Source organism: Taudactylus pleione, unplaced genomic scaffold, assembly GCF_031769625.1.
Source record: "Taudactylus pleione unplaced genomic scaffold, aTauple2 ptg001800l, whole genome shotgun sequence".
NCBI classification, from domain to species: Eukaryota; Metazoa; Chordata; class Amphibia; order Anura; family Myobatrachidae; genus Taudactylus; species Taudactylus pleione.
The window spans coordinates 890,307-914,883 of record NW_028286197.1 but is presented as its reverse complement, the minus strand read 5'-3'; the positions used below and the strand labels follow the sequence as shown (position 1 = coordinate 914,883).

The following is a 24,577-nucleotide window of genomic DNA, read 5'->3' as shown; positions in this document are numbered from 1 at the left end:
TTAACATCACTGCGTATATAAGACGCATTTGAAGGTAAGAAAGTTGCGCGAAAGACGCTCGGCGCTACTGGGGCACACAGCGCTACCGCGTTGTGTGGCTCATTTTGTAGCGCATGGCGGATAGATGTATGCAGACTCATCTGTACCACCCAAATGTTCCATCTTCTCAACAGAAGAGTTGCAGACTCAGATGATAAACTCTCATTTCCCCAAACCATGTAAGATTGGCAGCATGTGCTCATGATGAGAGGTTCTGTCTCCAAGATCCACGATAATATAATAGAATGGGAAACTTTAATGGCTTCCTGTATGTATTTGAACTCATGCTGATCACATCACAATTAGGGCCTTATTCTGAGCTGGATGTGCGACTGTCAAGAGACGCCGCTGCATCTGCAACTTTATGCTGATACCCGTACAAGCCCTTCCATTGTGTACATCTGTGCGTATAAATGTACACTGTCTGCGACACCCAGTTCAAGTGTCTCAGACACTGCAAACATGCTTGGTGCATCTTTAGAGGCTACCATCAGTTGCACAATTGAGACCTGCACCAGGCCTAGGATACAGTAGGTGCAGAGTCTATGCAAAAACTTCAGTGACACTCCTATAACACACTCTTGAGACAGACGATCTCCATGTGTCTGATGAGCTACCTCCCTGGCACTACACTTCTGCATGCGTCTGACTCACAACTACGTCTCTGTATGAACCCAATCGTGTCGCATGCGAGGTGTGATTTAGACGCATGTGCAATGAAAAAAAAAAAATTTTCAATATCAGAAATTTGTACTGTAACATACATAGTTTTGGGACATACAGTAAACCACCGGCATCTCCTGTTGCTCTCTGGTTTCTTTGTATCTGATTTTCACAAAAGTAGCAAATATTCTTTTGCTCCTGTTCCTCTTCATTTTGAAATTCCATTGTGATAGAATTTACTTCAGAAAAAACAGAAAAGCTAAAAAGAAGATAGAGAAGTAGAAATAATATGCATTTGTGCAAGGAAATTGGGGGATTACGTTAAAGTTACTTTACCGATCTTCAAGCTGCTTCAGCTTCTTAGAACATGATGCCTCTTGTTTTCTGGCACTTGTTATGAGAACATTATGGGGTCTATTTACTAAGCAGTGTTAGGACAAAGAGTGAAAAGTGATAAGGTGCCAGCCAATCCGCTCCCAACTGTCATTTTTCAAACACAGCCTGTGAGATGGCAATTAGGAGCAGATTGGCTGGCACCTTATCACTTTTCACTCTGTGTCCTAACACTGCTTAGTAAATAGACACCTATGACTGTTATAGTACTGAAAGGGATATTGTCATATACACCTGTGTAATTGGTAAATTGAGCAGAATTAAAATATGTGGTTAAAATGACCTAAATGTACAGTACATCTAATACTTAAAACAATGGGATATTAGTTCCATATTTTAGCTGGTTAACACATACATATTTACCCATATGTAAATTATTAGACAAAATATGTTTTCAGTTGTATTTTAGAGAACTGTTATACTGTTTTTATATGGTGTTTGATTATCAGTTTTCAGGTTGCTCTTTTGGAATTGCTGCTATTTGGCAGTACGAGACATTAAAAAATCGGATGAAGAGTTATCTAGATGACGTTCAAGCAGATTGGCTGGAGAAGTTACGGCCTCCGAAACATGGGGACCTCAGAAAGCGGGTACAGTAGTTTTAAATGCACTCTACAAAAAGTACATTTAGTACCTTGTACATTCACTAATAGCTTTGTTCTTTTATTTATTTTAATATTGCTAGTGCATGGATGATAATTTGTTACTAGAATACATTCAAGAAGAAAGAAAGAATCAACTCCTATTAAAAATAGCTGGCATTGTGTTGCAGGATTCCAGTTAACATGGATTGTGCATATGTCTCTGTAGGTGAATGAGTGGTGGAACGGGCTTAGTGATGGCCAGAGGACTGTGTCAGGTAATTGTTAATATTGACCATTTGACTAATTGTTAGTTCTCGTGTGTGTGTGTGTGTTATAATTTCTTTATCTTCCACAGGCATAATTACAGCTAACATATTGGTGTTCTGTCTCTGGAGAGTCCCTGCCATGCAACGTACAATGATCCGATATTTCACATCAAACCCTGTATCTCGTAAGTATAGTTACACTGTAAATGAATGAAGAATTTATATTTATTTGTAATATATCACAGTGGCAATAAAAATAATTTACTCCTTAGGCATTCTTCTGAATGATTTTAATCTTCTTACATCATAGTATCAACATTGATTTATTCTGAAATTCCTAATGCTATTCAACACAAAATACTCTAATTTAAATAAAAAGAAACAAACCTAAAAACAATTTTAAAAAAATGGGGCGTATGCAATGTATATTAACTGGAAAAGTAAAATCAAAAAATGTATCAATTAATAAATAAGTAAATACTGTGTGAGCAACCTATCCAGATATATAAAAAGTAAGTTTAATATGCATAATCCAAATGTTATAACACACACGATTAAACGGTTATGTACATAGTATTCAGAAGAAATACTGTAAAATGGGTATTTTAAAACACCAGAGATAAGGACCCATCCATCTTTTGCAAAAGTGTTGTAAATAGTCAGTGGGGGCTCCAAATATAATTACCGGGTGCCTGCTCAGTCCTATAGGGTGCAATGATAGAAATCCAGCAGGGTTAGAATAACCTGCAGCTTGTGCAGTCCCTTGGCTGTAGAGTGCTCCCAAATGGTAGGGTTCCAGTAAGGCTTTGCTTGTAATCCTCCAGGTTTTTGATGGAACAAAGTCTCAAGTAGGTAAAAAAAGGTCCAATAAAGGGCAAAGCTCTGGCATCAGCCTTGGCTTACTTTGCCAGTTAATATACATTGCATTGCATGCGTCACATTTTCTTAAAATTTTTTTTACGTTTGTTTCTTTTGATATCTTTCCTGGTAGACTACCCATGGTATACAGCAGCACTTTCACTTTATGCGTGTACATTTTATTATGCTGATTTATTGCTAATTGGTTACGGCACTTTTGAGTACTGTGTACACAACACACTGGGACTGGCCCTAGGCAGCCTAACATTTGTGGCTTTCACTATTTTTTCTGGTTTCTAATTTAAATTCAAGAAAAAAATCTTTACATTATAATTGACCATAAATTCATATCAGTATACAGATGTGTCTTTGCTCATTTAGCCTCAATACGCCATGCAGTGCAATATGCCTGGTGTGAGTGAGCAGCTAGGTCCCGTGCGACTCTGCTAGTGTTGGGCGTCTTTTTTTTGCTGAAAATGTGTCTAAGTTGCAATGTGACTTGGACACACCAGGAAACTCTGCGGCCGCTGCATCCTAGCACTTTGTGCGACTGAATCTCTTAATTAGCATATAAGTGTCACATATCAAATTAATCAACACAGACTACTGATTTGTCCTAGATGCATCACATTGCGACTTGGATGCATTTTGCAGCAAAAAAAGATGCAAAAAAGACGCCCAGTGCTAGCAATGTCTCATGGGACCAGGTGCTTTAAGAGGGGCTGTTTGGCGCAACTGCAGCAAAGACGAGTGAGTCCGATACATACATACATCTGCATGTATCGGAGCATCCACCCCTAGACCAGAGGTTACAAGTGCCTTTTTTGTTTAATGCTTTGGGTCATTTATCCTGCTGGAATCCAAAATGAGTTTAGAGTGTCTTGAAGCAGGTTCTCTTCCATGATTTGTCCAGATCTACAATAAATGTTGCCGTCTATTTTAACAAGTTTTCCAATCTTTAAAGCTTTAGAGTGCTTTTATTTGGGAGTGTTTTGAGTATTTTCTGAGCTCTGAGAATTCTCTTTTGAATTCCAAAGCTTGCTTATCTGTTTGTTTTTGTGTGTGAGTATATTGATGCATAGCTGAAATCTCAGGGGAATTCAAACATCTAGTAGATTCTTAGGGCAGAATTTAATGCTGGTTTTCCCATGGCTCCTCTAGTTGAGCTATTGAATTCTAAAATGCTTCAGTGATCGCGGTGAGCGAAAAAATTAGTGGGTCCCAGGGTCCCCTCAATTTAAAAAATTGGGGTTCTATTCCCATATTATGGTACAATGCTGGGGAAAGATAGCAGTTGGGGTATAGGGGGTTAAGGGTAAGCAGTACTTTGGGTAGAGCCTTAGATAGAGGCAGGTAGAAGTGGGGGGTAAGGACAGGCAGTGTTGGGGGCAGGGAGGAGGTACGTGCAGACAGCAGTTGGGAAAGTGCTGGGGGGGCAAGGATCGAGCTAGGGGCAAACAGTGCTATGGGTAGGGGGGTAAGGGTTGAAATCATCTGGGGCAGCATTTGAGCAAGGAGGGGGTTAGGGGCAGGCAGTGCTGGAGACAGTGCTGTAGGGGTAGGGAGGAGGTAGATAGCAACTAGGACAGTACTGGGGTGCAAGGATTATGTTAGGGGCAGGCACTACCGGGGTAGGGAGGGGGCAAGGGTAGATAGCAGCTGGGCAAGACTGGGGGCAAGGATGGGGTTAGGTTAGGAGTAGGGAAGGGGTAAGGGTATATAGCTGGAGCAGTACTGGGGAGACGGGGTATGGATAGATATTAGCTGGGGCAAGCAGGTGCTTAGGGACAGGCAGTACTTGGGGGTAGGCTCTAAGACTCTGCAAGCACAGGGGACACACACTACTGCATGGGAGATACACATCTACACATCCCTACTATACAGAGTCACAGCCATAAGCCTAACATTCTCTCCGGGCACAGATGCAAGGCAGGGGAGTATAGGCAGGCATGGGGTGTCACGGTGATTTGCTACCCATACACAGACCAGACCAGACATCATGGGGCAGTGACAGAGAGCAGCGCTTACCTTTGCGGAGAAGAAGGGTGGCTGCACAGCACTGGGTTAGTCGGGACAGTCTCTGCGGCGGCTACTGGGGTCAGTGCGCCCTGTAGAGGATGCAGAGGCACAGCAGTAGACCGACCTGAGCTGGAGGAAAAAGACCAGCAGTTCAACATGCTGCCCTGGTGGGCTCAGAGAGGGAGAGGAAGACACTGCAGGCTGTGATTGGCTGAAGAGACAAAGCCAGTGATTGGCTGGAGGCGCTGCTGCTTCTTCCGGGGAGTGGGCGGAGCCTGACTGTCCCGGTGTCTGGTCGGAGTTGCCTGGAGATTGGGTGAGTTGCAGAGACTAGATGAGGAAACTCAGCCGGCGGCTATTGGTTGTGAGGATGCTGCCGCCGGCGGCGACGATTGGTTGCACACAGCGTGTCCTGAGGGACCCACTTAGTTTTAAAAATTGGTTCCCAAACAGCCTGTAGCACGTAAATATGCGCTATAGCGCATATTTTGCAAACCCTGTGCTTATCCCAGGGGTTGCGCAGTAATTCGATCTGGTAATACCTATGATTGGTGAGGGAAAGTCGCCCTGTACTTCCAAAAAAGGGGAAACTGGATTGGAATAACTGTATAAAAGGCTATTAGTGTCTATTAGCATAGTATTTGGGGTTCTAGCTGTTTTTTGCATTTTTCTACTAAAAGTTAAAATGATAGAAAACAAATGTTTTTCAGCAATTTAAAGGCTGTAGATGAATTTGAGATGCATAGCAACCATGTAAGGTTTTTTTTTTTGGTCCTTTTAACGACTTAACTGACAATTTTTTTTTTTTATTTTACTAAAAACCAGTCAGAAATTGCATTTTTTTCTTTGAGTGCATCAGGTGCAGAACGTATATCAACTTATCTAAAATGATTTCATTTGAAAAAATTATTATTTACAAATATTTTATATTGTTTTTTTTAATATTGGATTACCACCATCGTAACATCACGAGCATCGCGACTTTCTTTTTCACAGTGGCTTCAGACGCCAGACACACTCTTTGTGGGTGAGGGGGGGTTAATTTACTTTTTCCAAGCGGCTGCTAATCTCTGCAGCCGCTGGGTTGGGGGGTCCTTCTCTGCTGACCGATCAGCAGCACGGCAGACACTGGGGGAGGGTGCAGGCAATCAGAGGGACCGGAAGGTTCCCCTGAGAGCAGCAGCTGCTGGAAAATTCTCTGTTTATCTGATTGGTCGAAATATTGCGACCAGATCAGATAACGCACTGCCTGGTGTGGTTGGATAAATGCGACCATGCCAGGCAAGTGGTTAAGCTATTTTGTCAAAAAAATACCTGTAACTCCCAGCTGCAAGCATACAAATACATTTCCCATCAATATTACACCCTAATATACCTTTCCAACCACATTCAAACCATTATTCTACTTTTGGTAGAATATTGCTCCAAAAATTAAAATCGTTATTGGCCAAATTATTCTAATTTAAAAACTTCTAAGTGCCTTATTTATCATTAGGGGGTGTCCCAGGGGTTCTGAACCAAGTACCATAATTTTAACCATAAAATACGGATTTTCCTCAACTTTTCACCTGCTAAGGGGGTGCAAACAAAAATCAGTGTTAATTCTTATGGAGAGTTAACTTGTGTGGCTAATTGAATAGCAAAATTCGCACCTGGCTGCATTAACCCAAATTTATGTGTTATTGCATCTAATTGAATTCAACTTGCAGTGTAAAATGCACCTTCAGCTCCTAAGAAACCCAGGCACTAGATCAGGGGCGGGGAACCTTTTTTCTGCCTAGGGCCATTTTGATATATATATATATATAACATTATTTTCGGGTCTGATGTAGACCACACCCCCTCAGTGTGCCGTCACATGGGGTGGGGCCACAATCGCCGTTGATTACAGCAATCCTAAGGAGGCTCAAGGCGGCACTGCTGCATAGATTTTGGCTGCAGGGTGCCATTCTAGGCACCCTGCTAGCCAGATGAGGCTAGCAGAAAAAAGCTCAGAGGGTCAGACCAAATGATTTCATGAACCTTATATGGCCCCTGGGACTGAGGTTCCCCATCCCTGCACTAGATGATAGAATGGTATAGAATATATTCCATGTGCCTGCAATCACATCCAAATTATTAAGCAACTTCTGTGGTGCTCCTAAACACAATAGCAGTCAAAATGCATACATACAATGTAGAGGGCACTCACCATATCATATTGCCATATCATGAATAGATTGCTCACACATATAGATCAGTTGCTAGATCATATAAATGTCAATGTCAAACTACATAAGGGTCCCCCGTATTTAGCGCAACCAGCATTGGGCTCTGGGCCGGTCCTGGTTTTGGAAATACAGGGGGAAAAAATAAGAGTTATGGTATAACATACCTTTGTTAACTCTTTTTCTTCGAGGTCCATGGGGTCCACAGCCATTACGTTGGGGTATGAATCCCAGTCACCAAACAGTTAACACAAACGAGCTCTCTGCTCCCAGGATGCACCGGGTTTCCTCCTCATATACCCCACCCCCTGCATCAGGTAGCCAGTTCGTTACCAAGCTCAAGCAGGCAGAGACAAACAAAGGGTAAGAAAGAAAAGACCCATACTTACGAGTCCAGACTCTCAAGAAGTAGAAACTATGGAAAAACCTCCCCCAGAATTACAGGTGCGTCTGGGTGGGTGTCCTGTGGACCCCATGGACCTCGAAGAAAAAGAGTTAACAAAGGTATGTTATACCATAACTCTTATTTTCTTCTTCGGGGTCCATGGGGTCCACAGCCATTACATTGGGGATATCCCAAAGCACTAACCCTACGGACGGGGACGCTCCTTACTCTCAGAAGAGAGGAGAATCTTACGCCCGAAAGAGGCATCTTGAGAGGCAAAAGTGTCAAAGGCATAAAATTTGACAAAGATATGGATGGAAGACCATGTGGCTGCTTTACATAATTGCTCAGCAGAAGCACCCCGGAGGGCCGGCCATGATGGACCTATGGATGTAGGGCCCATTCCCCTGCATTTATCTCTTGCCGACTGAGAAAATCGGCTTCCCAATTCTTGGAATGAACATGGCAGATATCATGGGCAGATGAGTCTCTGCCCATACCAGGATTCTTGATACCTCTGCCAAGGCGGCCCGACTCTTCGTGTCCCCTTGATGATTTAAGTAGGCGACTGCGGTGCGATTGTCCAACTGTATCTGCACCGACCTGCCTTTTAAGATTTCCTGAGCCTGCACTAAAGCTTTGAATATAGCTCTTAATTCCAGGGTGTTTATCGGTAGCCGGCTTTCCGTCACTGACCACTTTCCTTGGAAAGTGTGTGACCCCATCATCGCCCCCCAACCTTGAAGACTGGCATCGGTTTTGACCAATGTCCAATCCGACACCCAAAAGGGGCGACCCTGCCTGAGATGCTTTGTCTGCAACCACCAGGTCAGGGACAACCGTACCTCTGGAGAGAGACGCAGCAGCTGAGACCTAATCGTGTGATGATCCTTGTTCCAGTGAGACAGAACGAATTGCTGCAGTGGTCTGGAGTGGAATTGAGCGTATTCCACCATCCTGAAGGTGGCCACCATCGACCCCAGGACCTGCATGGCTACTAGAACAGATATCTGCCTGTTGCGAAGCAACCTGCATATTTGTGATTGTAAGGCAAGGATCTTCTCCTTCGGCAGATATATTTTCTGCACCACGAGTCCAATCTCGCTCCCAAATGGCACATCTGTTGTACCGGTCAGGGTGACGACTTTTGCCAGTTTATGATCCAGACGTGACTGTACAGACATGATACTGTCGGCCTCAAATGATCCTGTAACTGCTGTGGGGACTGCCCCAGCAACAGGAGGTCGTCCAAGTAAGGCAGAATCCTGACACCTTGGCGTCTGAGGCATGCCATCATCACTGCCATCACCTTGGTGAATATCCAAGGGGCTGTGGACAGGCCAAACAGCAGGGCTTGGAACTGAAAATGTTCCTCCCCTACCGCAAAACAAAGAAATTTTTGATGAGCCTGTATGATTGGGATGTGAAGGTAGGCATCCTGTATATCTAAGGACACCATATAGTCCCCCTGCTCCATTGCCAACACAATCGATCGCAATGTTTCCATCCTGAACCCGTGGGCTCGAACAAATTTGTTGAGCTCTCTCAGATTCAGAATAGGCCGGTATGACCCATTTGGTTTCTGAACCAAGACCAGATTGGAGTAAAACCCCTCTCGGAACTGGTTCTCTAACACCGGAATGACTACTTCTGATGCTAGTAACGCAAGAATAGCCTTCTGAAGGGCCAAAGCTCTTCCTGAACCCACCCGCGGGTTTACACAAAAGAACCTCTTAGGAGGAGTCCTCCAAAATGTCAGGGCGTACCCTCGGGAAACAACTCCCTGAACCCAGGCATCCTCCGTTGTGAGGTGCCAGGGCTCTGAGAACCGAAGCAGTTAGCCCCCCACCCTGGGATCCCCTAGAGGGAGGAGTATCCCATCAGGCCACTGGTTTATCCTGGACCCTAGATTCTGGACGGTTGTTCTGCCAGGGCTTCCTGGGACCTGCCTTTCTTGGTGGAAATCTCGCTGAGGGATGACCTTTAGCCTTGCCCTGCGGCCGAAACCCCCGAAAGGACGCCCTCCTCAATTTAGACGAGGTTGCTGATGGCAAACCTGCCCGCTTTGAGGCTGCCATGGAGGATACAATTTTGTCTAGTTCTGGACCAAAGAGAACACCTCCTGTGAATGGAAGGAATTCTAGGGCCTTTTTGGACCCGGCATCTGCCCCTCCAATCCTTCAACCAGAGGATCCGATGTGCCACCACGGACTCAGCTGAAACTTTAGAGGAAAGGATCCCTGCATCCAAGGCGGCATCACCCAAATAAGAGGCCCCTTCTCTAATAAAGGAGATCATATCCAGTTGCTCCTTAGAGGCATCTGGTAAAGACTCCGTTAGAGTTTTGGCCCACTCCTCAATAGCTCTTGCTACCCAGGCAGTGGCCATAGCTGGGCGGGTGGCCGTTCCTGCCAGCAAAAAAATATATTTGAGACAAGTCTCCAGTCTCCTATCCGTGGTTTCCTTCAGCGAAACTGCTTGGATTAGCAAAGTGGTACGTTTATTCAGCTGTGCCACAAGTGCATCAACTGATGGTGGATTCTCCCACTTGGCACAGTCCTCTGCTGGAAAAGGATATAGAAGCGCCATTCTTTTAGACGAATAGCTTATCTTATCCGGTCGGACCCAGGCTTCCTCCATAAGTTCTGATAAATGTTCCGACTTTGGGATTCTGCCTTAACCACTTTCTGGCGCTTGAACAGGGGGGCTTTCCTAAGCGGAAGATCCCCTTCCTCGATATTTAACACCGATTTTACAGCCTTATCAGAAAAGGGACATTGGCTACTGGGAAATGAACATCACCCCCCTCGGAGCTAGACTCTTGCGAAGAGTCTTGTGCTTGTTCCTCCTCGGAGGATGCACTGGAGTACTCACCCATGTAAGGCGGTACATGTCGCCTAGATTTAGGCTGCTTTGGCTTGACAGCCTGAGGCTGAAAAACCCCCGAGGATGCTGCCATAACCTTACCAGCACCAGGGTCCATCCAAGGCGGCCACATCATGTGCATAGGATGCATCTGCTGAGGCAAACCCCAAACCGGTGGTACCGGGGCAGCCAGCCGTTCTGCCACCTGAGCCATAACCTGAGAAAATGATGCCCAAGGAGGCTCAGGGCCTGAAACAGGCAAACTTAATTGGTGTGGTGGCTGTCTGAAACAGTTCCCACAAAGCCCATTTTGTAGAAAGTCCTGTGGGGACAAACCTGCCTTGCAGGCTTCACAGGATATCAGCAACGGGGCTCCCGCCACCTGACCCTCAGACTCCTTAGACATATCAACTATGCCATTGGTTCTGAGTGTATATGTGCTGCTTTCTACTCTCAACCCACACACCTGTAGCAAGGGAAGGGGAGAGACAGTGACAGTATACAGGAATTACAGTTCTTTTACAGAAGAAACAGTATCCATAGACAACAATCACATGTCATGCATAAATACTCTGCGAGCCATATGTATATAAACTCTCACTACCACAATCAGCCCAAGCTTAGGTAGGATAGAGCCCTGTAAAAACCTAGACCAGCAGTAGGCAAGGTATACAGGGAGACTGCCCAGCGTCCTCTCTTGTAGGAGCAGTGTTCAGAGAGCAACTGACATACACTCTGGCTGCCCTATATGGAGGCTGGGAGGAGCAATCCACAATCAACTGTGCCAGAGGACTGAACTAGCGTGTGGATTGGGGGAAGGGCCGCTGGGGAAGCGTACCTCCCCTATGCTGCTTGGACCTGCCCGGTAAACTGACCTGGCCGCCGCCACAAGCCCTGGCTGGTCAGGAACATCAAATCCCGGCGGTCTAGGGTAGGAGAACAAGCCGTATGCCTTCTGACTGCAGCGCGCCTCCGGCCAGTCCCACCGCCGGAGGCCGGACTGCCACGTGGTCCCGGCATCAGCGGCTGCTGCAACCACCTGCTTACCTGCCATCCCCTAGATCCAGTTGCGGTCCAGGGCATGAGAGCCCCTGCCGAATCCACAGCCATGGACCTGCCAAGGCTAGCGCTGCGGCGCCGGAGGGGGTAGTTGCAGCGCGTGGCTGGTGCGCCTCCAATCAGGTGCAAGGCTGCTTCCAGGACAGCTCAAACCACCCGCTGAGATAGAGAGTAAAACTCTCTTTTTTTTTGTTACTCGTCTGCAGGACTGCTCCCGCAGTCCCACTGTCTATGTGGTGAACACACCAAACAAGAAGAACTGGCTACCTGAGGCAGGGGGTGGGGTATATGAGGAAGAAACCCGGTGCATCCTGGGAGCAGAGAGCTCGTTTGTGTTAACTGTTTGGTGACCGGGATTCATACCCCAATGTAATGGCTGTGGACCCCATGGACCCCGAAGAAGAAAATGCATAGGACCCTCCTGTATTTCCCAGAACCAGCACTGGACCATTTCTAGCAGGGGGGGTGATGCCACAGCCAGGGGAGCCCTTTCACCGGGCCACCCAGCCGCAGCATCACCCCTGACCGCTAGTCAGCCCAGGCCGAGGATTCCTGTGGAGTTGGGGACCCCCTCAATAAAGGGGTCCCCCTCTCCAGGTCACCCGAGGTCAAGGCTGATAGCTTGCGGCTATCCCCGGCACCCCTGGGTGGTGGGTGCCGGGTTGATTATGTAAAGTTTGGTGCAATTAAATTTAAAATATTGGCCCTCATTCAGAGCCGCTCGTTAGCAGCAGTACGCTCGTTGCGTTCCGATGTTGAGAAAGCGCGCATGCGTCGGTGTAACACTGCGCATGTGCGTACGGCAGTTTGCAAGCTTTTTTTCACTCTTTCGGCAAATTGCGAACGGGAAGTGACATATCAAATGTGATTGACAGAACAGGCCGTTTTTGGGCGTTGACGAGGGTGGAGATGGGAAAACGCAGGAGTGGCGAGGCCTTTTTTGGGCGTACATAAATTAGCTCATGCGAACGTCAAATGTGTTCGTACCAAGTCATACGTCACTGGCTGATCCTGTTTCAGTTCAAACTGCTCGCACAGCTTGGGGTCTGGATCACTCGACCACAATGGCGATGGCCTTGTCCTCTGGTCCGGGCCTCCTCGATGTTTCATCGATTTATCACGGCTTGTCAGAAAAACAATCAACTTTGGATTGAAAACCAGCTTGTAATGTGTTTTTTTTTTTTTTTCTTTGGGTTAGCACAAAACCGTACGCAGCTGAAAATGAATGTTTTTTACAATTTTGTTAGGGTTTTGTGATATTGTAACAATATTGTCATCATGTTTGTGTGTATTGTAACCTTTTGCATTGGCCTGGAGATTTTTTTATTTTTTTTAACAAAGTGTTCCTTAAAGAAACATTTTTTTTTAACCATTTTTTTTTCTGGTTTTTTTTTAAAGCTAAGATTTAGTTTTTGCCTTGTGGTACAGGATTAACTGTAAACCATTTTTCAAATAATGTCACAATACAGTTGAGAACATTTTTTTTTTTTTATTTTCTCAACACATTTTTGAACAAATCATGTGCATTTTGCCTTAAAAGTTTGGGGTCATTGTTACCCACTATTATTTTTTACATTTGTCTTTAAAAAAAAGCCAATTTTGGCCCAAAAAAAACAACAAATTAAAAACAATTCACAAGAAAGGAGAGGGAAGTTTTGGCCCTTAAGGAATATGGGACAAGCACAGAAGGAGTGTGGGAAAAGTAGCCAGTGCTGTCATCGTTTCTTTCCCCGTTTGGCTGGGGTAGGGTGGGCGCCAGACCGGGTCCGGGATGTCCTCTGGCTGGCCTGTCCAGAGGCAGATGTTGTGGCCTCTGGACTAGGCACAGGGCTAGGCACATTTGGAGGAATGGCTGTTGTTGTGCCAGAGGTGGAGGATGCAGATGTTCCGGCAGGAAGGGAGGTCGGCTCCACCATGTGCTGGCGAACGAGCTGCTCCAGGGCATTGGCGATTCGGATGTTGGCCCTGGTATTTTCAGCCAGGGCCTGACCAATGGTCACATTGGCCGCAGCATTTTGCTCCAGGGCCTCAGCCACCCGAAGCAGACTGGCGTCCATCCTCTGCAGAATCTCCGTATGGTAATCCAATTTAAAATTGAGTTCTGTGAGGAGTGCCACTGCCTGCGAGGGGGATTGCCCAGGACTGGCTTCTGCAGGGTCCTCAGCCGGATGTACTGGTTCCTCCCCTGCAGAGCCAGCAGAAATTCTGCGGCCAAGGCTCCCCTCTGGAGCAGACTCATCCGCCTGTGTCTCTGTGAGAAAAAAGAGAAAAGAAGAACATTACAATCTACATATTGTCACAATAACATTTCAGAGTTGGTTACATCACAACATTTACCTGGGACAACATGAGGAGCCGCAAAGTCTGGCATGTCCGTATCCATGTTGGACACGCCAAACACCTCCACATCCTGCACACACCCCTGTGCCAGCTCTTCCAAATCATTAAACTCCAATGACACAGGGGTGGGACCCCCACCTGTCCCCCTTGCATGCCTAGCCCTGTCAGCCATTTTTTGCTTCAGGCAATATTTGAAGTCTTGCCATCTGTGGGTGAAAAAGTAGGCATTATTCCTGCATTATTTGACCCTTTTTATTTTTGTGGGTCAAGTTTTTACTTACCGGCGTTTGACATCCTGGGCTAGACGGACATAATCACCCACCCTATTGACAGCACTGGCTATCTCCTCCCACATTCTCCACTTCTGGCTTACACCCATAATCCTGTCTGCCTGTGGCAGGATGTTCACACACTTCTGAACCAAAACCTCCATCTCCTTTCTTGTGAATTGTGGTTGCCTTTTCTTTTTGCCAGCTTTGGCCGGAATACTGGGCCCAGCAGCCTCTTCCATGTCATCCTCAACACCTATTTACATTAAATTATTGTTAAGTTAGATGTCAATCTTTCACTATATTCTGCTTCTAAATAAGCCTTGATTAGAAATGTGAGAAATACTTACCAGCCGCCTCTTGGCCATTGTTTGGCTGGTCTGTAGCCATTTTTCAAGCAAAAACAAGAACTACACCAGACCGTTTGTTTTTTGCCGTGACGTATTTATACATGCGTCCTTATTATTCGGCTGCATTATTGATTGTGCGTTCCTATGATCCGTCCTTAATTTGAGCGGGAAAAGAAACACTATTTATGGCTTTTGGCGACTCGAGTCGAGGTGGCGGGTGTTGTTTGTTGGAGGTTACGTTTTTTTTGTGTTTAACTTTCCGTTCGCATTTTTTGGTGTGGTTCTTTTAGTTGTGGTGTATTTTTTGTGTAAGTTTTTTCCCGTCATCCTTTTGTAAAATATGGCTCTCCTTTTTGTTTGGTTTTGGCCCAAAAATAATTTTTAATTTTTTTTTCTTTTGTAGGTTTATTTTGGCTCTGCCCCAACGACCTTTTTGTTCTGTGACTTCTTTATCGTGTATTGGTAAGTTTGGATTTTAACTTGTTTGTTAAATGTTCATCTTTTGGGGACATTACGGATTTAGTCCGGGTTTTTGGGGATGTGAAAACTGCGAACTATTTAGCGCACTTTTGTAGGCTTGATTCCCCTTGTTAAACTGCAAACTATTTACCGCACTTTTGTAGGCTTGATTCCCCTTGTTAAAATGCGAACTCTTTAGCGTTCACAATCTGGGTTATTTTTTGGGGGCCAAATTGTGGAAGTCGTCGCAATGTCGGTTTGCTCTTTGTAAAAATGTGTGTTTACCCCCTTTATTTTTGTGCCTTTTCAAAAATCAAGCTTACAAAATGGACACCCCAAAATCTTTACTTTTTATGGTCTGTTGAAATGTAGGTTTTGGAAATCATGACAATACCCCGGCATGTAAGCATCTTTGGATTGTATCGTAAAGATAAGTATTTTTCAGTCTTTTTTTGGGGCAACATACCTTAACTACAATTCTTACCATTTCAGGTTGATGTTGGTCGTATTATTGTGGCCATGCTACCGGAAGCCGACCAACCTCAATCTCGTCCCAGGCGTAGGCATCATAGGCGTGCAAGGCCCCAGATATATAGAACATGTGTCACCCTTTTTGGAATGCCCGATGATGAGGTGTTAAGGCGCTACCGTCTTCCGCCCCAAATCATCATAGACACTCTCTCATTAATAGAGAGTGATCTGGAGCGGCAAATTGACAGTCCTACAGCAATACCACCACTTACGCAATTTATGGCGGTGTTACATTTCTGTGCCTCAGGATCCTTTCAAACAACGGTGGGAATAGTTGCGGGAATATCCCAATCCTCCTTTTCAAGGATCCTGAGGGCAGTGATGGAGACCCTTTTCAAGCACCTCCATCATTTTATTAAAATGCCTTTGGATATGGGTTCCCTTAGTGTGGCCAAGGCCAATTTTTATCAAATAGCTGGCTTCCAACACATCATAGGGGTTGTGGATGGTACTCACATACCACTTTAGCCTCCAGCACGGCTGGAAGGCATTTTTAGGAACTGAAAACACTATCACTCACTGAATGTAATGGTGGTATGTGATGCCTCCCTCCAGATCCTGTCCCTGAATGCAAGATTACCCGGGAGTGCACATGACTCATTCGTCATCCGGCAATCAGGGATTTGGCAAAAATTAAACAACCTACAAGCTGGTGATGCGTGGCTTCTGGGTAAGTGGAGACCTTTAGTAGATACCAATGCAAAGCTTGATACACAGTGATCCTGATGTTGTCACTTCTTTTTCACAGGAGACAGTGGCTACCCTTGCACGCCCTGGCTGCTCACTCCTTATTTGGCTCCCACACCAGGCCCACAAAGTGATTTTAATTCCACACTTACAGCCACCAGGCAAGTGGTGAAGCACTGTATCGGCCTTTTAAAAGGCCGATTCAGATGCCTCCACCGCTCTGGTGGCGAGCTTATGTATTTGCCGGATATGGTTTCAAAAATTGTGGTCCTGTGTGGGATATTTCACAACATCGCCATAAGGAGTGGTGTCCCAATGCAGCCAGAGGATGCCTTGCCTGAGGATGCCCCCCCGAGGTTGGTCAGAGGTCAGTATGTGGGGGGGCCATACGCGATGATGTGGTGGCCAGATTCTTTAGGTAATTATTGACACAAAATAAGTTATTTGACACAATGTAGAAAGGTAATTATTTTTAAATCAAATTAATAATTTTTTTATTTCCCATCTTGTGTTTTATTTCATAATATTTTGGAATGAAATGATGACTACTTCCTGCTCCCAAAAAATGACTTCATGTGGCCACATTGGATATATCTTCTGGACCCAATTTTGCAACGCCACATTTGTGGAATCATGTTGGCATGCTAATTCGTCAACCAGTTCGTGATTGTTTTTTGGCTTTTTTATTATGGTGTAGGCTGGATTTTTGAGATTGTTGTCACTGTGTGTATTGATTGTGACCCAACACTTTGTGTTTATTATTTATGTTTAATAAATTTTCGCTTATTTTAAAAACATCATTTCTTTTCGACATTACAAGCAAGTGTAAGCTGGTTCACCCAAGGAAAATTTGCTTAATGGCTAATCCTGTAATGTGTCAAATTGCTCAGTATTTTACTATGCTTTGTGGGTTAAAACCAACACTAAAAGGTATTATGTAGAATCAGTATGTTTTATAATCTCGGCCTAAGCAGGTTTAAAAAAATATTTACCAAACCCAACAAAAATTTAAAAACACAAATGCTGGTAACTCTCCAAACCTATTGTTAGTGTTAGGTGTTTCATGTGCCTGCTTAAAAAAATCAGCTTTACACAATCTTAGTTACATTACTTTCAAATACTTGCTGCAATAGTCTACTTATGTAAGTTTAAACAATCTAAGATTTACAGACAAGGAATGAGACTGTATTCAAAATTTAAATGTTTATTGTTTAAAAATATTTTGCAAACAAAAACAAAACAAAAAAATTAGTGGTGCAGGATCCCCGTCATTCTATCCAGGACCACCAGCAGGCCGATAACATGCCCCCTCAACATTTGGACACACCCGGCTAGCTCCGCCAACCGCCTCTGGTCCTCTGTGGGTTATAAAATTGTGGTGCTTACTAAAATGAATCCTTAATTTATGATTCTAAAAAACTTCAAAAGCAAAATCGACTTAGCAAAAAGTGACAATTGTTTTACAAAAACCAAAAAAACACCAATTCATTTTTCAAATCAAAAACTAAAACCCCCCCCCAAAAAATAAAAAAACTAAACAAAAAAAAACAAAAAAAACCATTCTTGCTACCGTAAACAAGAGATACAAGTATGAGTGTTTGGACATGTGTGATATGTGTATGGGGAAATCATCTGAGAAATTTATAAACAAAGAGATATATAACCAACCTTTTAAAATACTAAAAAATGGAAAAGGCACAGACAAAGGATTACATCAACACATTAAAAAAAAAAAAAAATGGTTAAAAGGGAAACATACAGTTCAGAATGACGTCTGGACCAGGAACCACACCATCGTCCTCCTCGGAGGTGGGACAATTGACTAAGGAGGTCGGCGGGGTTATTTCTGACAGTGGTGATGGGGTGGTCAAGAGAGGGGTGGGTTGAGGGGAGGGGGAATTTGGAGGGATGGGAATTCTCCAAGAGGGAGGGGCGTCAGGGTCTGGGCAGGCTGGGGTGAGGGGGAATTTTGGGAATTTTGGGGAGAGGAGGTTTGGCTAGGAGTTGGGGAGTGTGGACGAGGGCGACGTCTTCGCAGGAGATGACGCCGTAGTCTTCGCTCGGCCCCAAAATGATGGATAACAAATTGAGGTTAGTTTTTAAATTCACCTTTCCAAACGCTAATTGGTTAACAAACAAAAAGGAAAACATGCACACGCAGATATGTGTGAAAAAAGAAACAGGCCAAGCAAGAAAACATGCACACGCAGATATGTGTGAAAACAAGAAACAGGCCAAGCATGAAAACATGCACACGCAGATAGGGCCGCAAATAAACACATGAAAACCAAACAAAACATAACTTACTTTCCGCTATACGCTGGCGAAAACATGCCAGCAAGCGGTGCGTCCGCCGTTGAAGGTCGGACCACCTGCGCCCCAGCTGGCCGATCTGTCGGCGTGAGCCGAAGGAACGCAGGCGGTGGCGAACCTCCGCATAGGCGGCACGCTTCTCCCGATTGCTGATGGGGGGAGGCTGGCTGGTGATACGCCGGTCCATCACCTCTGTCAGGACAATAAGCTCCCGCTTGGTGAATGCAGAGGCTCTCATGATGGCAATGGTGTATTTTTAAAAAAACAGTTTTAATAAAGACCAGAAAATAATTTTGATTGGCTAATGTAGTTGGGAAATTAACAGGAACCATTCTATTGGTTAGTGTATGAGTCATGTGTTCTACAGGCCAAAAAATCTATTGTGAGTTATGATAGGCTTGATGCAGTGACATGCGTAAGCTAATTTAAATAAAGAAATTAAACCAGTAAAATATGCGTGGGGAAAAACACGGAAAACAATTTGATAATTGGATCAAACATGTATTTTGGATAAAGAAAACCATTGTTTAAACCGCACGTATTCTGCGGGTAAACAAAAACATATATTGTTTGGCATGATACGATTGAAGTAGGTAGGCAGAATGAACGAGTAGGTAATCGAAATCTGACAGGCCCACTTCCGGTTTGTACTTGTGCGAGCATTCCCTGCAAGCCACATTGGGGATGTACGCTCGCTATTTGGCTCGCTCGTTAGCTAGAGGAGGGGTTGGGAGACTTTGGGGAGGAAGTTTAGCTGCGTACGAAATTACGAGCGAGCGCTTAAATTAACATATTTCGGCACGTACGCCGAACGTACGAACGGCCACTTGCGTCCGGGTCTGAATCAGGGCCATTGTCTTTTGCTGTGAAACTACAGTTCCCAGCAAGCCTCCCCCCGCATGCTGGTACTTGGAGAACCACAAGTATCAGCATGCGGGGCATTAGCTGTAGTTCCACAACAAAAGCAATATTAAAAAAACACAACACACACACCGTAGAAAAGTATAATTTTATTAAAACATACATGCACACACACATGTACTCACACATGCATACACTATCTCACTATCATGCGTGGATCTGTCCTCTTCATTCCAAAGTAGGCAAATCCTGGGTCTTGGCAAAACAAATAAAAAATTACCCGAGCCCATGAACATTAGTAGTGTTCTCTAAGAACTCTACTACCCGAATGAAAGCTCCGCTGCGGGATTTCAGTCCAGAAATCCCGGTGCGGAGCGCTCATTGGCTGAGAGAGGCGAGCCTTCCACCTCTCAGCCAATGAGCGGCTCTCACCATTGAATTCAGCGCCATTTTTGAAATTCAAAGATGGCTGACGTGAGCCAATCACGGCTTGCAACGTCATCGCCCCGCCCCTTGGCTGACTTAAATACTGTAAGCGCGAGTTGCCATGCACTCAGTTGGCGGCAGGGTGGCAGCAGAGAAGAGCTGCAGAAGACTCCGCGGAAGCCCTGGATGGGCGACGGCCAGGAAAAAGAGCTTAAAGGCCGTCGTCCTCCAGGTGAAGTCCTGGGGGAGCGGCAGCCATGTAAAAGAGCTTAAGGTGAAGGTCATGCTAAATAAATTATTTAAAAAAACGATGTTTGTCTGTTTTATTTTAATATTTCTTTTGCAGCAGTACTATAGGTACCATCAGGCCCCTAGTGTCCCACCTGCTGGCACTTGTGGTTCTCCAAGTGCCAGTAAGCGGGGATGCCTGCTGGGACCTGTAGTACTACTGCAAAAGACAATATTTATATATTCATATGCAACACACAACATAAATCAACCCAGCACCCACCTCCCAGGGGTGCTGGGGATAGCCCCGTGCTATCAGCCTGGGCCTGGGGGGGTGCCCTGGAGAGGGGGACCCCTGTAAAGGCGCAGTCCCCAACTCCCCAGGCATCCCCGGCCTGAGATGACTAGCAGTTAGGGGTGATGCTTTGGCTGGGGGGCTCGGTGAAAGGGCACCCCTGGCTGTGGCATCACCCCCCCGCTGGTTCTGGTAAATACAGGGGGGCCCTACGGATTTTTTCCACCTGTATTTCCAGAACCAGGACTGTCTTAGAGCCCAGTGCTGGTTGCTCTAAGTATGGGGGATGTCTACATCATTTGTCCCCCGTATTTTGGCAAACAGGACTGGTTCTGAAATGCCTGGTGCTGGTTGTGCTTAATACTACATCGTTTGTCCACTTGTATTTAGCACAACCAGTACTGGGGCTCCAAAGCCTGGTGCTGGTTGTTTTCTGGGGGGAAAGGTGGGGGGGAAAGGTGGGGCTACGATTTATTTTTTACACATTCAATTTTTAACATGATGCGTAGATGGATCTCACTGCTGCATTCGTCCATCTGTGGCTTATTGATTTTCTCAGGTGCATATGCACTACCAGTGAGCCCTCTGTCACCCACTGATGCCCTCTTTGCACTCATCGCTGCCACTGCTCTGCACCACTGCTGCTGCCGTTACCCCACATGCCTACAGCCATCTCGCACTCTGCAGCTCCCAAACCAACCTCCTGTGCTGTCCCCTCTTCCACCTGCGTTATTGTACCATTTTGTTACCCTTCTCTCCTGCAGGTGGCCCGGTTTGCTCATCCAAACCCTGATAGTTAATAAATTTTAAAAAAGCGATGAAATTCCATAGACAAAAAAACCTTATGGTTTCACATGTCCCATTAAGGCTGCTTGGACATGATCTGAAAATTCACAAAATTAATTGATTTTCTGCCACTCAAATTTCAAGAAGCAATGAAATTATGATCATTAAGGCTGATTCCTTAATGGGCGTGTTCCTTGCGCAATACAGTTATGGTATGCCATCACACCCTGTAGTTAACTGCAGATTCAGCACTCTTACAGAATGAGATTGCTGTCACTCACAAAATGGTGGAGCTGCTAATTCACAGAATTGTGTGAATTTACTAAGCTGCCGAGTTCCTGTCATTCGTGTTGTTCGATGGTGTAATCATTCGTATTATTCATTTCTATTTAATGTTCGCTTTTCACTAACTCGAACGAACAGATGGTGATCCGTGATGGTCTGTAAATAAATAAACACAGAAGCAAGTAAGGTGAGATCCGTCTGTGCTTCTGTGTTAAAAAAATGAAAAACAGTGTCAAATTTGAAAAAAAAACGGCGTGAGACCCAGTACTGGTTGAGCTAAATACAGGGTACAAATGACGTAGGGGTCCCCTGTATTAACCACAACCAGCACCAGGCTATTTAGAACCAGCCCTGGTTGCCAAAATACAGGGGACATAAGTCGTACGGGTCCCCTGTATTTAGCGAAACCAGCACTGGGCTCTGAGCCAGTCCTGGTTTTGGAAATACAGGGTAAAAAATGTGTAGGGTTACTCTGTAAACTCCAGAACCATCACCGGACTGTTTCTAGCAGGGGAGGTAATGTCACAGCCATGGAAACCCTTTCACCAGGTTCCTCAGCTAAAGTATTACACTTGACCACTAGGGTAATGCTAGTGGTCAAGGCGTAATCCCAGGCGGGGGATCCCTGGGGAGCTGGACCCCCCCAATATAGGGGTCCTCCTCTCCAGGGCACCCGTGGCTGATAGCCCGAGGCTTTTCCCAGGAACCCTGGCCGGTGGGTGCCGGGTTGATAGTGTAGTGTGGTGTAAAACTATAGACAAGATAAGTCTTTTGCTGTGGAGCTACAAGTCACAGCAAGCCTCCCCCTCATGCTGGTACTTGGAGAACCATAAGCACCAGCATTACGGGCCTGCTGGTACCTGTAGTTCCACAACAAAATAAATATTTAATAAACCACAGAACATACACGTGACAGTACATGCACACGCACACTCCCTATCTCACATATTCACCTATGTATCCCTGAAGCCATCAAGTCCACTTCTCCAAGTAGATAATCCATAGTGTACATGTAGTAAAAAATCCATACTCTCCACCTCCATGGGCCTGGCAAAACAAAAGACGAAAAATCGTGGACCCACAAACTTAGTACTGTCCTCTAAGGACAGTACTACCCCATTGAAGTCCCACCATTGACTTCTATGGTGAGAACTGCAATGTAACTTTAAGTAACCCTTGCGGTTCTCACCATTGAAGTCAATGGTGGGACCCGTTCATTGGCTGAGAGGCGGAAGGTTCGCGTCTCTCAGCCAAGGAAAGCTCAGCACCGGGATTTCTATACTGAAATCCCGCGGCAGTGCGCTCATTCGGGTAGTACTGTCCTTAGAGGACAGTACTAAGTTCGTGTGTCCGCAATTTTTAGTTTTTAGTTTTGCCAAACTCGTGGATGCCTACATGGACAGAAGAGGACATGATCCACACATAGGAGGAGGTGAGTATGGTTTGTTTGATTACCCTATGGATTATATACTTGGAGAAGTGGATGTGATGGCTTCATGGATACATAGGTGAGATAGGGAGTTTGACTGTACATGTGTGTGTGCAGGTATGTGTAATTAAACTTGTACTGGTCACGGTGTGTGTTCTGTGTTTTTTTAATTTTTTTATATATTTGTTTTGCTGTGGAAATACAGGTAGCAGCAGGGCCGTAATGCTGGTACTTGTGGTTCTCCAAGTACCAGCATGCAAGGGAGGCTTGCTGGTACCTGTAGTTCAGCAAAAGACAATATTATTTAATCTATTTTCTTACACCACACTACACTATCAACCTGGTACCCACTGGCCAGGTTTGCCGGGGATAGCCCCGGGCTATCAGCCTAGGCCTGTGGTGCCCTGCCTGGGCTGACTAGCGGTCAGAGGTAATGCTTTGGCTGGGGGACAGACTAGAAACAGTCCGGTGCTGGTTCTGGAATTTACAGGAGAACCTTACACATTTGTTTTTCCCCCGTATTTCCGGAACCAGGACCGGCACAGAGCCCAGTGTTGGTTGCGCTAAATACAGGGGACCCCTACGTCTTTTGTCCCCTGTATTTTGGAAACCAGGGCTTGTTCTGAATAGCATGGTGCTGGTTGTGCTTAATACAGGGGACCCCTATGTCTTTTGTACGCTGTATTTAGCACAACCAGTACTGGGTCTCCAAAGCCCGATGCTGGTTGTCCTTTTGGGGAGGGGGCCATCCCTTTTTTTTTTTTCTAATTTTACACTGGTTTCCATTTTTTTTTTTAACACAGAAGCATAGATGGATCTCACTGATCCCGTCCATGTTTCTAGGTTTATTTACGCACAGATGCTTGTATCACGGATTTCCTTGATCCGTGCATGCATCTTTGTGGGTTCAGATGTGAAACTGGAATAGGAAAAGGTGTTCTATTTGAGTTTTCTATTTGGTTTCTTTTTTGTGTCTTTTGCTGCCGATTTGAACTATATTTATGTAAAACAAATATGAATCCTTAGTAAATTTCCAGGTCTTATTGCTTTCTATGCCAAAGTGGTGCCGAGGTGTTCCGATGGTCTGTATCCGAAAACATGTTACTGGCAGAGTTACAGGTATTGTCTGCAGAGTTTTAGACATCGAATGGAGCAACGTCGGCAGAGTTTAGCTTTTGGAGTTTAGCCTTTAGTAATTTCCAAATATGCATTTAATGGCCGAATTTGCCCCATTCAATGTCATTCGACCTTAGTAAACTTACCCCTAATTGTCTGTCTGTGTGTGTAGTTATGGTTTTTGTTCTTTCACATTATCTGTTTTCAGTTTCTGTATTTGTATACTTATAATAATAATATTGTTATTATTATTATTATGGTTTCTTTTCATTTACAGAGTACCTCTGCCTACCCATGATTCTGTCCACATTTAGCCACTTCTCTCTTTTCCATATGGCTGCAAATATGTATGTTCTGTGGACATTTTCCTCCAGTATAGTTTCTTTTCTGGGCCAGGAGCAGTTTTTGGCAGTCTACGTGTCAGCAGGTGAGTATGCATTGGTATCTTCACAGCAATTTATTCATTCTTTAAATTAATTTTTTTATATATATATGCAGTTTAATTCCATTTTCATGACACAGTTGCTCAATAATTGTCACTAATGACCAAAGTGAAGTGCCAACAAGCTCTGAGGAAAAATTTAATGTCCGTATGTGGCATTTAGGTAGGGGCAAAGAAAAGTTAGATTTATGAAAGGATGCTAATAATTATCAGATTTGGGTACATTAAACATTTTTAAACACAAATGACTAACCCACTAGTAATATAAATGTGCATGAAAAGGGAGGGGGTTAATCTTGACAAGAAAAAGGGAAAATGCTCTCCCAGCACCCTGCAAATGCCCAACAATGTGATTTGAATATTACATGATAATAGAAATACAGATATCTCGGTTCACATATATTTTCAGAGATATGATTTTG

The 24,577-nt window shown here is 44.9% G+C and overlaps 1 protein-coding gene across 1 annotated transcript in view; it reads left to right on the top strand.

Moving 5' to 3' along the window:
• LOC148436342 (presenilin-associated rhomboid-like protein, mitochondrial) overlaps positions 1-24,190 on the top strand; it is a 37,520-nt gene extending 13,330 nt beyond the window's left edge. The window contains exons 3-6 of the mRNA XM_088465015.1: positions 1,545-1,685; positions 1,906-1,954; positions 2,035-2,130; positions 23,991-24,190. Coding sequence (XP_088321141.1) covers positions 1,545-1,685; positions 1,906-1,954; positions 2,035-2,130; positions 23,991-24,190 — 486 coding nt within the window. The remainder of the gene's footprint in view (positions 1-1,544; positions 1,686-1,905; positions 1,955-2,034; positions 2,131-23,990) is intronic.
• Positions 24,191-24,577: the final 387 nt, after the last annotated feature.